The sequence below is a fragment of the Charadrius vociferus genome, unplaced genomic scaffold (genome assembly GCF_000708025.1).
Source record: "Charadrius vociferus isolate BGI_N301 unplaced genomic scaffold, ASM70802v2 scaffold999, whole genome shotgun sequence".
Lineage (NCBI taxonomy): Eukaryota > Metazoa > Chordata > Aves > Charadriiformes > Charadriidae > Charadrius > Charadrius vociferus.
The window spans coordinates 609,029-623,467 of record NW_009658627.1 but is presented as its reverse complement, the minus strand read 5'-3'; the positions used below and the strand labels follow the sequence as shown (position 1 = coordinate 623,467).

The 14,439-nt window shown below is 45.2% G+C and overlaps 3 protein-coding genes across 3 annotated transcripts in view; all 3 read left to right on the top strand.

Annotated features, from left to right (window-relative positions):
- Positions 1–456: 456 nt before the first annotated feature.
- LOC104293712 (macrophage migration inhibitory factor-like) lies at positions 457–1,880 on the top strand. The gene is made up of 3 exons (XM_009893232.1): positions 457–510; positions 586–758; positions 1,613–1,880. The coding sequence occupies exons 1-3, from the start codon at positions 457–459 to the stop codon at positions 1,677–1,679; spliced, it is 294 nt and encodes a 97-aa protein (XP_009891534.1). The 3' UTR covers positions 1,680–1,880.
- Positions 1,881–2,426: 546 nt separating this feature from the next.
- On the top strand, positions 2,427–12,716 carry DDX51 (DEAD (Asp-Glu-Ala-Asp) box polypeptide 51). The gene is given in 16 exon segments (XM_009893231.1): positions 2,427–2,522; positions 2,993–3,338; positions 3,741–3,985; positions 4,112–4,262; positions 5,760–5,905; positions 6,285–6,356; positions 6,544–6,650; positions 7,168–7,276; positions 7,834–7,979; positions 8,693–8,888; positions 9,555–9,670; positions 9,763–9,879; positions 10,816–10,917; positions 11,397–11,460; positions 11,675–11,809; positions 12,675–12,716. Coding segments are annotated over 16 exon segments (2,190 nt in total).
- Positions 12,717–14,004: 1,288 nt separating this feature from the next.
- The window catches only part of GSTT2 (glutathione S-transferase theta 2), a 5,857-nt gene continuing 5,422 nt past the window's right edge, over positions 14,005–14,439 (top strand). The window contains exon 1 of the mRNA XM_009893230.1: positions 14,005–14,137. Within this exon, the coding sequence (XP_009891532.1) occupies positions 14,005–14,137 (133 nt within the window). The remainder of the gene's footprint in view (positions 14,138–14,439) is intronic.

The window sequence follows — 14,439 nt, the reverse complement described above, 5'->3', positions numbered from 1 at the left end:
CAGCTGGTGGAAGGGGCGGGTACCCGCCGGGCCGGCGAGTTTCTGGCAAAGCGGATTAACGGATACGGGAGCTCTCCTCCGGGCTGCTCCCGGTTATCCCGGGATCGGATGCGGCCCCGCTTGGGCCAGACCGCTGCAGCCTGAGAAGTAAAAGCCCGATAAGACTGAATCGCAGCCAGGCTCTCAGACAGGCCCGGTGGCTCAGTCAGTGATTTGAGGGTGTGAATTCTGGCACACAAATACAGTTTTAAGGCCTTTATCTCCTGCCGTGTGCTCTTTGCCCCGTGCAGCAGCAGTGCTGCGGCAGGCAGGAGTACCCGTCTCGCCTGGGGCTTTGCACAAACACAACCTTCGTTCCTAAAACTGAGAGCCAGGCTGGGGGGATCCCCGCAACGCACCCTGCCAGGCCACCCGTCTGGGCTGCAGCCTCCAAAGGCTGCAGAGGCCAGGGCAAGCATGCTGCCTGGCGCCAGCCGTGGGCCACAATACAGCACAACTGCGCTGTTTAAAGTTGGTACTAAAAGAAAGTTTGTATGGGGAGATGGAAGGTGAGGTATCTTATAACTGTTTGTTCTCTTACCACAGTACATAGCTGTGCACATCATACCTGATCAGATGATGTCCTTTGGGGGCTCCACTGATCCCTGTGCGCTCTGCAGCCTTTACAGCATCGGCAAAATAGGAGGGCAGCAGAACAAGACTTACACCAAGCTTCTGTGTGATCTGATCTCTAAGCACTTGCATGTATCTGCAGACAGGTAAGGCTGGGACGTGATGTTAACAACCTTGTTTATCTGTCTCTCTGAAACTACTTTGAAAAGTTCATTTAAAAATACAAGAAGCCGGGAATAAGCCTATGTATTGGAGAAAATACAAAGTGATCTGCAGCATTTTCATGTCCAGTTAAAACTTTGATGCCTGCGTCCTCTGTTACATGGCTTCCTGTTGTCAGAGTAGGGGAAAAATCCCAGAGGACTGACAAAGTTGTAGAGCGTGTCTTTTGCCTTTGAGGTGCGATGTCTTGTCCTCTGGCGAAGAGAGACTGAAAGCACAAGGGAGGAGCAGTAAGAGGCTGGAGCTGACAGGCCAAGTAGAAAGCAGCAGACTGTGAACAGCTTCCTTGCAGGCTGTGGGGCCTTGGGAGCGTCTGCATGCAGCAGTGAAGGATGGGAAGAACCTGCTGCCACTGAGTGCTGGGGTTAGAAGGGAAAAGAGCAGAGCCAGCCCCGGGGCCTGCTTGGCTTTCCTAAGGCTGCCTGTCTGTTTGACACGTGTGATGGACCGCAGAGCTTGGAAACAAAAGGTTTTGATCTCCGGAAATTCTTGACAGGCTGCTCACCAGAACCTGTCTGGTGTCTGAACAGACCCTGCCTGGAGAAGGATTTGTATTTAAAAAAAAAAAAGAAAATAGTATAATTCCAGGTATTCCAAATAACATTGATTTTTGGAGGCCCTGCCAGAGAAGTTAGCTAGATTTCAGTAAAAATTTAGCTTGAAAATTCTGGGGAATAGGAAGCACTGTCTGCTGTCGTCTGTTGTCCTGTCTCGCTCATTACTTATATAAATGAGTTAATAAGGTTATTGTTTGTGTGTTCCTGTGCCTCTTCTGCAGGGTGTACATCAACTACTTCGACATGAACGCTGCCAATGTAGGCTGGAATGGTTCCACCTTTGCGTAGAGCCCTGCCATGTGTCTGAAGAGGCTGCTCCTGGACCTGCCCTCCTCCTGCCCCTCTGCAGAGACCACCACACAAATGGCCCCGTGTTGCGTTTTGTGCACTCTCACAGATTGATGGATCCTTGCTAGTGTGTTTAAATATTGCTGCTTCAACATTCCTCTGTTTTCTTTGTGTAGAAAACAAATAAAGATTTAGAAGTAAGCTGTCTGGTGTTGGCTTTGGCAGGTTGGAGATGGAGTTAATAATCGGCAACATATCTCTCTCACTCTGATTGCTAAAGCAAAGGGAACACTTTGGGTTTGTTTCCATTTCTCAAACCTGGTATTTCACAGTATGGTTATACTGAGCAGCAGCTGACTGACAGGTGATTTTTACCTTGCTGTAGGTGCCTTCAGGGCTCCTTGTTGCTCTGAGTTTCTTCTGGCTACATCCTCTGTTGCCACAGCAGAAGCAGTCCGTGGGCCAGCCCTGTGCCTGCTGCTTCAGAGAAGCTTTCCTCTAACAACGTGCCAGCTGTGTGGGGCCAAGCAAGCAGGGAAGGAGTCCGTTTGCTCACTAAGTCAAAATGCTGCTATCCGCATTGCTTATGCTGGCTCCCTTCAGGCAGCCAGGGACGGCCCTCGCTGCTGTGGGAGCCGTGCAGGAGCCTGTGGCTGCTGTGGTAAGCCTCTGTGCTGTCTGCCAGCCTGTCCCCCCAGTGATGCTGTGCCCTCCTGGGCCTCGGTGTCTCAGGGCCAGCCTCCCGCCATGCGGGGCTGGGCCGCGACTGAGGCGCTTTTCTCCCCTCACCAATTTGCTTCCCGGCCACACACCTCCATGCGCCGTCTTTCTTTGCAGTGTCACGTAACTTTTCAGTGTTTTGTACAAGACTAGGGGCAGGGGAAAAATCAAGTAAGTAAAACTGCTTTAGCTTTGGTTTAAGAATTAATGGAATTATTCAGGTTTGATTTGCTGGGTAAGATGTACCGTTCTCCGTGTCTAGCAGCTCTCTGAATCTTCTTAATGGACAGATAATGAAAATATTTCTCTTTTTTCTCTGTGTTTCCTAAGTATTCCTGAGTTTCAGAAAAACAAAAAGCTGGAGGACCAAGAAATTTGTAAATTAGTTTAGCTTCTCACCAATAAAGTATTCTCTAGGGTACTAACATTTTCTGTTGTAGTCATAAAGATACTTTTTTCTGTTGCTGTTCATCTGTTAAAGCTATTATTTTTTTTGCTTCTGAATTCGGAGGCTTCTTTTCTGCTTGCAAGATTCATTTCGTTGTTTTATTGCCTACGTTTTTCTCTCTCTGTCTTCTGCATTGTATTTTAAGCTCCTAAAGTAAGTGCAGGCGAAGGCCCGGCAGCTGAGGAAGCAGCAGCAGCAGGAGGAGGCGCGGCCCGAGGGAGGGGAAGGGCATCTCCCAGGAGGAGCCGACCCGGGGGCCGCGGGGCTGAGCCCCCGGGGTGAACCCGGGGAAAGAAGGAGGAAGAGGAAGGGGGAGAGCGAAGAGCAGGCCTGTGCGCAGGGACAGAAGAAGCTAAAGAAGAAACAACAGTCTGGCAGCTCTTCTGAAGAATGGGCGGATGCTGAGGAGGCAGCAGGTGGCGGCACTTCATCGAAGAAGAAGAAAGAAAATAGAAGAAAATCGAAAGTGCCGCAAGAGAAGACTGACGCAGGTAACAATAAACTGAGGCTGTAGGATTTAGGTTCATTGTGGTTGACAGTTCTCAGCAGAGACAGTAGACACAAGTTGCTCTTTGAGTAAGTTGTTGAAATTGTCTGGTGGTAAATTTTGTTTTCCTCTGCTTAATATGTTCCCAAAGTAATTTCTTTTTTTTTTAGGGTAAAGCTCCGTATTGTAAACTTTGAGGATCAGTTTAGTGTAAGGGTTGAAGCATGTCACCTCAGTCTTCAGTTGCCTCTATACCAGCGAAGAAATGTTTCGCCTTTGCACTTGGATTTAGAAAGAGGAGCTTGCAAGTTGTTGCTCAAGTCCTCCGTTGTAAAATGTTCCCTACCTCACTTTTCTGTAGCGTGGACTGACCTGTAGCTTTCTATTCCTGTTGTTCAAATTCCAGATTCTGAAGAAGACACCAAACAACAGGAAAACAGAAGCAACCTTAAGAATAAGTCTTCTAAAAGGAAGAAGAGGGATGAGGAAACAGAGGAAGCTGAAACAAGGAAGAAAGACAACAGTGGAAGAGCTGAAGGAGATCAAAGCACAAAGGAGGAGCTGTCCTTAGCAGCCTCAGAGGAAGAGGCAAATCCTCCACCCTCCAGTTTCGTGGTTCTTGGAGACTACGACAGAAAGCCAGTGCAGAAGGTAACTAGCTTGACTGAATTTTGATGACGGTCAGGAAGGAACTCACATCTTACCAGCTTATTTTGTGTATGGTATTGCCTGTTTAACAGCAAAAATGCTTTGTTATTCTCCTTTCCCCCACCTCAGGTTCGGCCCTTCTTACCGCAGTGGCTCGCTGAACCCAAACTAGTGCAAAAACGTATCAAAGATAATCTAGTTCCAATCAGAGACGTCCCAGGAATTCATCCCAGGCTGTTGAAAAAGCTGCAAATGAATGGGATAGAGTCCTTCTTTCCAGGTACCTTCACAGTGCTTTTGTGTCTTTCTAGACTGACTTACGTAGTTCCTGCAGTCTGTTGCTGTATATTTTATGTAGTCAGTGAAGTAAAATGTAGAGCAAAACCAAGTTTAATCCATCAAAGTGATTGTACCATTTTTAACCCTTTGCTTTCAAAGCTTTAGTTAGGCAGAGCAATGGAAGTCTGTTACCTAGTCATAAATGCAGCTCCACAAAATACGGTGACTTGGAAGTAATAGCTCACAGCTGCCAAAGAGGGAGGTCTTACTTGTGTCCTCACATGTATGATGTCAGGCATGTGTTTTAGTTCTTTAGCTTCTACCGTCTCTGCTTCTAATGAGACCTCTCTGGGAACCTGTTCAACTCATTAAAGCAGCAGAAAACTGTTCAAGCAAAATGAAAAAAATGCTGTTGCTTTCACATTATTTTACCAGTTTTGCGGACAAGTACAATAAATACCAGCTTCTAAATAAGGAGAAAGTACGGCTGGAAGCAGGGATAAGGAAAGGGAGAGAAGGCAAGAAGGTGGGATCTCCGACCTTCAGCCAGTTACTTGGTCCAGCTAAGCTTGGAGGCTTAGACTGCGTCAGAGACTCGTCAAGGTTACATTGGAAAGCCAGCATGTGTTTTCTCTTTTTAAGTACGCTGTTACATTATGTTTTAATGTAAGTGCTATCGCTTATTTTGTTCTGGGAGATCTTAACAGGTTTCCGATAGCAACTTCTTGTGGTTTTTCATAAATCAAGTCCAGCTTATAGCACTTGGTAGTAGATAAATCAAACAGTGGCATGCTCTGTCTGCCAGAGATAGTGTCCACTGAAGTCATACGTCGTATGCGTCACTGAGTATGGTCTTGTCACAGAGCTAGATCCCCTGGCTGCTAAACCTCATAAACTGAAGTTGGCCAGTTTTTCAGGGCTTCTTGTGGGGCAGGGAAAGGAGAGAGTTCATGGATGACAGACAAAGCTGTTGTATGTACAGGACTGTTTCTGTCAGTCCTCGTGTACTCTCCTGCAGCAAACGTGACTTACTCCAAACTCCACAGTAGTTGCGCATTTTGCTCCTTGGCAGATAATGCTGCTTTGCCATGTTGCATATTTTGTGTTTATGTAAGAGTAGTTTGTGCTTCAAAGAAAGCATGCTTACAGACAAATACTCATAGGTTTTAAATCTGCCCAGTGCCATCTGAACATGAGAAAAAGAAAACAGATATGAGTATAAAACAATATTTAACACAGTAACATCCTAGCTGAGCACTAGAAATAGCTGAATTCTTGCAGAGGGTATTTGATGTATTGAATGAATGCTCTGTATTCAATGCTAAGCTCCCATGAGTCAACGAGAATCAGGTGAAGCCAGATAGCATTGTTATTTTAGGTCTATAACAACAGGAGCACAGATGTGGAAACAGATTCATTGTATACAAGTGCTCTTCTGGATGCAGTGGTTTTAGCCCAGTTAACTCTGTAGTTAATGTGTCTTTCCATTTTTGTTCAGTTCAGGCAGAGGTTATTCCTGCTATTCTCCAGAGTGCATCCAATGGGTATTTGATGGGGCAGGGAGGATACCGCCCCAAAGACATCTGTGTCTCGGCACCTACTGGCAGTGGTAAAACCCTGTCTTTTGTCATACCCATAGTACAGGTGAGTTTATCCTCAGTGAAATATCTGTAGGGAAGATACTGGGGTTGCTTTTGTTCAAGCGAAACCTGAACTAGGGAGCTGTGAGCTCCCCTGAACCCGAGTAGGTTAAAAAGCCAAGGAATTTGTGGCTGCAAAGCAGCAGATTTTTAGCTCAGAGCTGTCTGAGGGAGCTCTGTGAGTCCCCCTCACCTCAGCACCCCACTCCTTTTCTCAGACAGGAGGCATAGCGTTAGGAGTGGGGAGGGTGGAGGGGGAGTAAAGTGGAAGTGTAAAACTCTGTGAGGATGTGTCAAGCCCATCTCTTCTCACTAGGTTAGATATGAGAACCCCCTTCTCTCCCCACCACTTTCAGGGACTCATTTGGCCTTTGTTTTGACAGGTTCTGCTACATCGAGTAGTTTGCCAAGTACGAGCTCTGGTTGTTTTGCCCACCAAAGAACTGGCACAACAGGTATGTGGCTCTTCACCTTCTCTCTGAGCAGAACTGGGCCAAGACAAAGGCTGGTACAGTCAATGCTTTGCTTGGCTCTTCTGTGAAGCGGGTTGAAGACCTGTCAGGGGATTTGATGTTGTGAGCATAATGGAAAGTATTATTTTAACTGATTCTGTTGTGGCTAACAAAGCCTATCTCTTTGCAGGTGAGTAAAGTGTTCAACATTTATACTGACGGGACAGGTCTGAAGGTCGTTTTGATTACTGGCCAGAAATCTTTTGCAAAGGAGCAGGAGATGCTTGTCCAGAAAAAGTAGGTTAAAAGGTCTTTTGATAAGGTTTCTAGAGATTGTAAACTATTTAATCTCAGTAAGCAGAGGTCAAAATATAGGCTGTTGCATCACGCCGTCATGCAATAATGATTTTGGATAGTGAGTTTATGTGTCAGGCACTGGTGGTTCTGTCTTCGTCACAGTGCCTGCTACTATCTCTGTTTTGTGATTGTTATGTTTTACTAGATTTTTGGGGTTCTTCACCAGCTGAGTAGAATGCAAACGTTTACCTTATACCCACAGGTACCAATGACTGTTACAGAATTTTGCTGCAACTAAGCTTTTTTTAAGAGCAATGAAGAATGATGTTTTTCGTTTAAAAGAGGGTTGTGTCCAGCACTGCCTTTGCATGCTTTCCAAAGTAAAGTGCATGTTTGAATTTTGCTATTTCTCAGCTAAGTGAAAAGTAGGAAAATCTTAAGGTCTGCTGCCAAGGATCTGTGTTGTGTGCTTTATGGTGTAGGGAGAAACTTTCTGATGGGCTGCTTGTTCTTTCAGAGTGACAGGCTACTGCAGCCTGGCTGATATTATTGTGGCTACACCAGGGCGGCTCACAGATCACATTAGCCAGACCCCGGGGTTCAGCCTGACGCAGCTTCGCTTCCTGGTGAGTCAACTCCACAGGTCTCCCATCTTAGCGCAGTGGCCATTACAGCTGTAATTCCTGCTTTGTTCTTGCATAGTACATAAATACATCTCTGTTGGAACTGTTGTATGGACCTTGTCTACACTCTGGATTGCTCAGGCAGCGATCTCGAGATTAGAAGTTTTATTCCAACTCATGACACCCAAGTATCCACCCACTTGCCCTTCTCTTAGCCTCTTGCGAACACACACTCAGAGTAAAGCCTTATCGGTCAAGGTCGGTAAGTTATCAGTGTAGTAGCTTCCACCATATGGGAGACTGCAGAGACACAGTTGCAGTCTTATTGAGGATATGGAAACTTTTATTTCTTATTCAGAGATGCGGATTGGATTTATGTGCAAATGAGTTTGTAGTTTCAGTGTCAGGCTGACTGCTGACCCACTGAAACAAGCAAAATCAGTTTTGGGGTAGAAACTTCTGCTTTCATTTGATAATGATAATACTACGACAGGAAAATAAAAGCTGCCTAATGCTAGATAGTATTTAACAAGTAGTGTTTTTCGTCCTTGTGACTTCAGATCATAGATGAAGCTGACCGTATGATCGATGACATGCACCAGAACTGTCTGAACCAAATCGTCAAAGCTGCATTCCAAGTGGAAAACGACTCTGGCTCCAACATGCTTTTTCAGAGGACCAAACCAGGGCCTATAACAGCAGCCAGGTAAGTTGCCAAACGCATTTCTTTGAAGTGGTGGCACAGACACCGGCACCTAGATGCCACTGCCCTGCTTCACAGTACTCCCTCACAGGAACTCTCAAAACTTGCTTACCCCAAGAAATGTCTGCCGAAGTAAGGTAGCTTCTTTTTCAAAGCTTGAAAAAGCAGGCAGTGAACAGCTGATACTAGAGGATGTCTTCTAGACTGAAGCCTAAGTATTGTATTCTCCATCCTTTCCTTAACAAGATGAAAGAAGCATCAAAAGAATGCACAAATATTGCAAGTCTGTGATTCATCTGCACATTAACTATAGTAATGCCCTGTGGCAAGCTGAGTAATGGATTTGAAGGAAAACTCTTGGAATTATCTATCCGCAGCTGCTGTTTTCATACAGCATGGTAGAGATGTGCCAGAAACTGAGATCAGCGGCCAAGGAAGGAAGCAACTAGAATGAGGACGGGGGTAACTAGGGTGCAAGGATCTACGCAGGAGTAATGGATGCGGGTTGTGCAGTTGGTTGAGAGTGCTGATCAGTTCCATCTGTGAACTCCACCTTAAAACAAGGGTGGAAAAGAACCTGCAGGAAAGGCCCAGGGCAGGGAAAAGAGCATCAAAGAGAGTTAATTGCTTCCCTCATAATATCATCTGAAAGTACTTGTGTAGGAACTCCTTTGCCCCATCCTCAAAGCTCAGTTTCTGTATGCTATTTATTTCAGCTCCTGCTATCCTCAGATACCCTTACAGAAACTGCTGTTTTCAGCCACGCTGACCCAGGACCCAGAGAAACTGCAGCAGCTGGACTTATTCCAGCCTCGCCTCTTCACGTCTGTCTATTCTGAGAAAAAAACACTTGGAGATGGAACAGAGACTGAACAAGACACTAAGAAATACACACTCCCCGAGGGGCTATCGGTATGACATTAATTCTCTTGAATAAATTATACTTGAAGATTTGTTTAACTGTGGAGCATCTAGTTATGTTTTTACCCTATAAACAATTATGTCTTCCCTATGATTCTTGGCATTACAGAACTGCTGGGAGAAAGTGGCTTTGGGAGTATTTATGATCGAGAGAGCCTTTGTGCGTTTGTTTTCTCTTTACTTAGAGTTCATTTAGATAAGTCTGGATTTTTTTTTTTTTTTAATTAAACTTCCTGCAAAATTAAGTTTACTGGCAATGTAGTAGAGTAGAGATAGGAAGTGATACTGATGTAGCAGCACTTAATCAACTGTCCATCTCAAAGTATGTTGTACAAATATGCATCACATACCTTTCAAAGCATGTAGATACAGGTCAGCCTGTAGACAAGCGTACTGTAGACCTGCACGCTGTTACTTGCCGTGGAGAAGCGAAAACATTAGAACAACACAGGTCAGCTGTCTCCGGCTTGTGTTGTATCCTCCCAGCCTGTGACTCTGATTGTTCTAAAGGGAGTGGCGTTGTGGGGACTGGTTTTGCTGCTGTTAGTTGCAAAACATCCAAGCCTAGGTAGGTCATGGAAACCTGGTGGGTTTCAGAGGAGATAGGCTTGGCAAGAAGTAATTTTTGTCTCTGAACTTCTTCCCTGTTGACTGCAGCAATGTTACGTGCCTTGTGACCTGAATTCCAAGCCTTTGCTCCTCTTGCATTTCATGCTGACGATGAAATTTACCCGTGTGCTGTGCTTTACCAACTCCAGGGAAGCTTCTCACAGGTGAATATATTAATGAGATCGCTATAGTAGGTATCTGCCAAGTAATGTTAGAGAGGTAATGAAGTGACTGTTTCTATCCCGTTTACTTACAGATTGTTCCTGCTGGTTCAAGCCTTTGGTGGAGTCACTGTGGCTGAATTTTCTTCTCGGTTATCTCCAAATGAGAGACAGAGAACCATGAAGGAATTTGAACAAGGAAAAATACAACTGTAAGCATCATAAATGAGTTTCCTGCGTGTCTTCTACCATAGGCTATCTGTAGTGTGAAAAGCTAGTTAGAACTAAGAACACAGTTAAGTGGGGTCCTCTAAAACAGAGTGTGCAGGAGCCAATTTGCAGAATGGGTGTGAGACTTCAACTTGTGACTTTTGAGTTGTTGCCCCTGCATGTTGACCCAACTTGGCCTATTCTAATCTAGCTGTAATCTGAATTTGTGTGTTATTTCATAACAAGCAGTAAGAGTAACTGCTTGTTCATACAGTTGCCCAAAACACATACAGTTCTGAAAATCTGAAGTTTCGGGGGGTGGGGGGTGGTGTCTGGTGCTTGTTGGAAGAAAACGAATGTTGGTGTTAGAACTATATATAGTATTAGTGTTTCCTACCAAAGAAACCCCTGATCAGACTGGCATATAGGTTTACTTCTATCCACGTGTTTGGTTTGCTTCATGATTTCGGTAGCTGCATGGGATTGCTTCTGTGGAATGTCTCTGAGAGGAAGTTAAATGCTTATTTTCTGGATTTTCTTTTTGTCCAAACCCTGTGTTTACGTTCATCTTTAACTACTGGAACTTTGCACCTCGCTGTCTGTGTTCAGTGCCTTTATGGAATGTTCAGATAGCTTCCAGGTTTGTAACCTCCGATGTGGTGGGAGCCATTTGGCTTAGTGCCGCGTGCTTGGAGAACCTGGAAACACCTGGTAACTTGTCATAGGTGACAAACCTGTAGTGATGCTTGGAAACCTGCGGGCAGCTAGTAATGCCAGTGACAATACAATGTGACTTAGAATGCTGCTGTCGCGCCCAGAGGTCAGAAGCAGGCTGCCCAGTTTGAACAGAGATTAGCAAGAGTTGTGCTGTGTTCACTTGTGTGTGGGTAGTGCAAGAGATGTTACCTGAAAATGACCGTATATATGTTTAAAACCAGGTTAATCAGCACAGATGCCACTGCACGAGGGATTGACATTAAAGGAGTGAATTATGTAATAAACTATGATGCGCCTCAGTTCATCAGGACATATATTCACCGGTAAGAGAATCGGGAACAAAAGGAAGATGTTTGAGCTTGATTTACTTTGAAATATTTAGCGAAGGTGACATGCACTTAAAAGGGGTTTTTAGCTTTGGATTTTTTGTTTACTTAATTATGCAAATAGCTTTCTAATCAAAATTAAGCCCCTAGCATCACCAGAGTAATGCAGTACTGAAACAGAGAACAAGCACCCAATTACAGACAATGTATTTTACAGGAGCTAGGAATAGTCTCCTGAACAGCATCGAGTATTGGGTTTGTAGATGTTCAGAAAATGGCAGCAGCTGAGCAGCTGTGAACGAGCCTTGGAAGTGTTCATCCTTTGTATTATATGGCTAGTCCTGCTGTGCTAACGTTAAAAAAAAGATTGGAATCGGACTTTCTTAAATTTGGAGAATTTCAGAATCGGACTTGGAGCTGATAATGGCAGTGACTACATGGCTAAACTGACCTGATGCTACTTTTTACGTTTTCAGAGTTGGAAGAACGGCTCGTGCAGGAGAAGCGGGCGTCGCTTTCAGCTTGGTCCTTAGAATTCAGGTATGTCGTTGGTGTGGGATTCATTTGATAAGGATGCATGGAGCGGCATAAGGAAAATAAGGTTCATACTACGTCCCACCTTTTCCAGTCAAAGAGCTTTGTACTTGGAAACTTCAATTATTTCTTGACCAGGCAGCACATTCCAAAATGTGCTCATTTTTCCAGCTGATAGGCAGTGGGGTGTCTCATCTCCCGTGTCTGTTTTGTTACACAGGAACGTAGGTTTCTGCGGATGTTGAAGGATGCCGGCATCCAAGACGTAAAGAAGCAACCAGTGAAGGGCAACTCATTAAAGCCGTTGGTGCAGCAATATGAGGAAGCTCTGTGTAAGCTTGAGAAGACAGTCAAGGTAATTGAAACGGGGAAGGAAATAAAAAAAAATAAACTACAATTTGCACAGTTTTATTGCAACTCGTGAGTAGCAGAAGTATTAGTGTCCAGGATCCTTTTCTTTAACTGAGACATTTCCATTTCGGTGTGAAGGCAGCAATTTTGGGTGCATCATTATGAAATACTCAGAAAGGGTGGGGAGGGGAGAAAGAAGTTTTCTGTTAAAAGAAAGGTAGGCAACATCCCTGGAGGTATTTAAAAGACATGTAGATGTGGCGCTTAGAGACATGGTTTAGCGGTGGACTTGGCAGTGTTAGGTTTATACTTGGACTCCATCTTAAGCATCTTTTTCAACCTAAATGATTTTATGATTCTATGATTTGTGGTGTTTCCTTTTCTATTCTCCCTTTCTCTTTGCCTCTGGAGGTGGCATTTGGGCAACTACACAGAGGAAGACAAACAAAATGCAGAAATTAAACCTTTTGTCATTACAGTTTTAAGACTAATTTACAGGCATGCTGACTAGAAGCTGGGTATTCCAAGCCAGGAAAGTATTTTCTGCAGGCCCTCCTTTATACTCTAGTGGGAAGGCTGAGAGCTTTCAAACAAAAGCCAGGTAGCATTTAACTCACCAAATGGGTAGAGTAGGGATCCATAATAGACTTTGTGTTGCGTGATTTGGGCAAGTGTCCTGCTGTCTAATTGGAGGACTCCTGATAAACACCCATCCTTGAAAAATGATTATTTTTGAGTTGCAGACTAGCAATGTTTGAAAACTGGGGCAGAAAGGATTATTAAGTTGTCCCATTGCTCCCCAAAGCCCCTCCTGTGTGACTCTGAGACAGGGGTATCTTCAGTTACCTTTTCAACCTTAAATTTTACAGAACGAGCGAGCACAGAAACGAACTGGAATGAATGGAAGATGAGGAGGTTGTGTTTTGTGGCACTGAAGCTGCGGAGTGGGATAGGTCATGGACTACTACCCAGCACGGTAACAGTGAGACCTGGTCCCTGAATGAAGCTGAAGGGTTGGCTCCTCAACCTTACCATATCCGAAGTCGGCTCTTACAGGCCTCGCTCCCCTTTCAGGGATACTGCAAACAGAGTTCAGTTACTGGTTTAAAACAAAATAAGGTACAGTTGCCTTAAAGAGGACTTCGCATATGTAAAACTACCACCAGTGACGAGAAGAGCCATTACACATACACATACACATACAAAGTATGCTCTTGAGCACGGGCCTGATGGAACAGCTGGTCTGCAAACGTGAGGGCAGTGCCCTTCTTGCCTCTGAACTGGGACAACCACTGGTTCTGTCTTGCTGCACAAGCAGCTGTATCTGCAAATGCATAAACAGCTGTACAGTGCCTATAGCGGAAGTGTGTTTGGAGAGCTGCTCTAGGCTGAAGTGACTGCAACTTTTAAAAATATATATAGCATTTATTTTAAACAGCGTGTAATAAAGATTCCTGGGTCCAGGGACGGAGCCATTGAAAGGATTTTTCACTTCCCTAGTCTTGTGCCTTTCTCATCATTTTCTTACCTATGTTGTTTCCTTCCAACATTCAGTACCAGTGGTAACAGCAGATATTATTAAGTGCTAGATTAATGTTAATGCAGACTAAAATGTCTGATGTCTAGTATGAATATACTGGAATCAGATAGTATTGCTGGAAGCCATAAATCTGTATTTGATACATGCCACTGATATTTTTAGCTGCTCCTGGCAGAAGGCTTAGAGCTACCACGTAGCTGGAGTCTGTAGCTACCCTCCAAGACCACCAGCGGGAAATGTCCTGGCTCTGGCTTATTGTTTTGTAAAACAAAAAGTATGCATTGCTAATGTTGGTATATTGTTGGTGCAAAATCTTGGTGTGAGGAAGGGTGGTTGCATCTTGTAAAGCTAGGAGCAACGTGGGGTTGTTTTATACCAGTGCAGCAGTATGTGTCTTCCTTGGGTGTGACTACTGCCTTTCTCTCACGCAGTTTTTGCACAGCACGGGTGCCTGGCTGGTGGCAGTAGCAGAAAGGGAAAGTCTCCTTGTGCAGGAGCTGTGAGCTCCCCTGAGCAAAGCAAGGAAAGGCCGAGACCCGGGTCAGTTTAGCCTGGAGAAGAGAAGACTGAGAGGGGATCTCATCGATGCTTATCAGTATCCAAAGGGTGGGTGTCAAGAGGATGGTGCCCAGTGGCAGGACAAGGGGCAACGGGCACAAATGAACACAGGGAACACAGGAAGTTCATCTCAACACAAGGAAAAACTTCACTTTGAGCGTGGTGGAGCCCTGGCACAGGCTGTCCAGAGAGGCTGTGGAGTCTCCTTCCGGGAGATGCTCAACATGCAACTGGGTGCGTTCCCGTCCAACCTGCTCTGGGTGCCCCTGTTCTGGACTAGATGATCTCTGAAGGTCCCTTCCGACCCTTACTATTCTAAGATTCTGTGATCTACCTCTTGTGCACCTGCATCCCATCAGCCTAGCTTTTTGGTTTTCCTTATCGTTAAGCTATTCAGGCAGTTACTGAGACGAGCCCTGGTTCAACCATGAGGTGGCAGAGCCCGGTTGGAACCTCGCCCCGGAAAACTGCCGCCGCCCCTGTCCTTTGGCACCACCGGGCGCAGCTCCGCCCGCCCCTCTACGCCGGGGCCATCC

Bases quoted from the DNA above. Each gene is read 5' to 3' on its own strand.
- LOC104293712 (XM_009893232.1), top strand. From the start codon at position 457: ATGCTGCCTGGCGCCAGCCGTGGGCCACAATACAGCACAACTGCGCTG. The intron at 511-585 runs GTTGGTACTAAA...CTCTTACCACAG, and splicing joins GCACAACTGCGCTGTTTAAA to TACATAGCTGTGCACATCAT. The intron at 759-1,612 runs GTAAGGCTGGGA...CCTCTTCTGCAG, and splicing joins TTGCATGTATCTGCAGACAG to GGTGTACATCAACTACTTCG.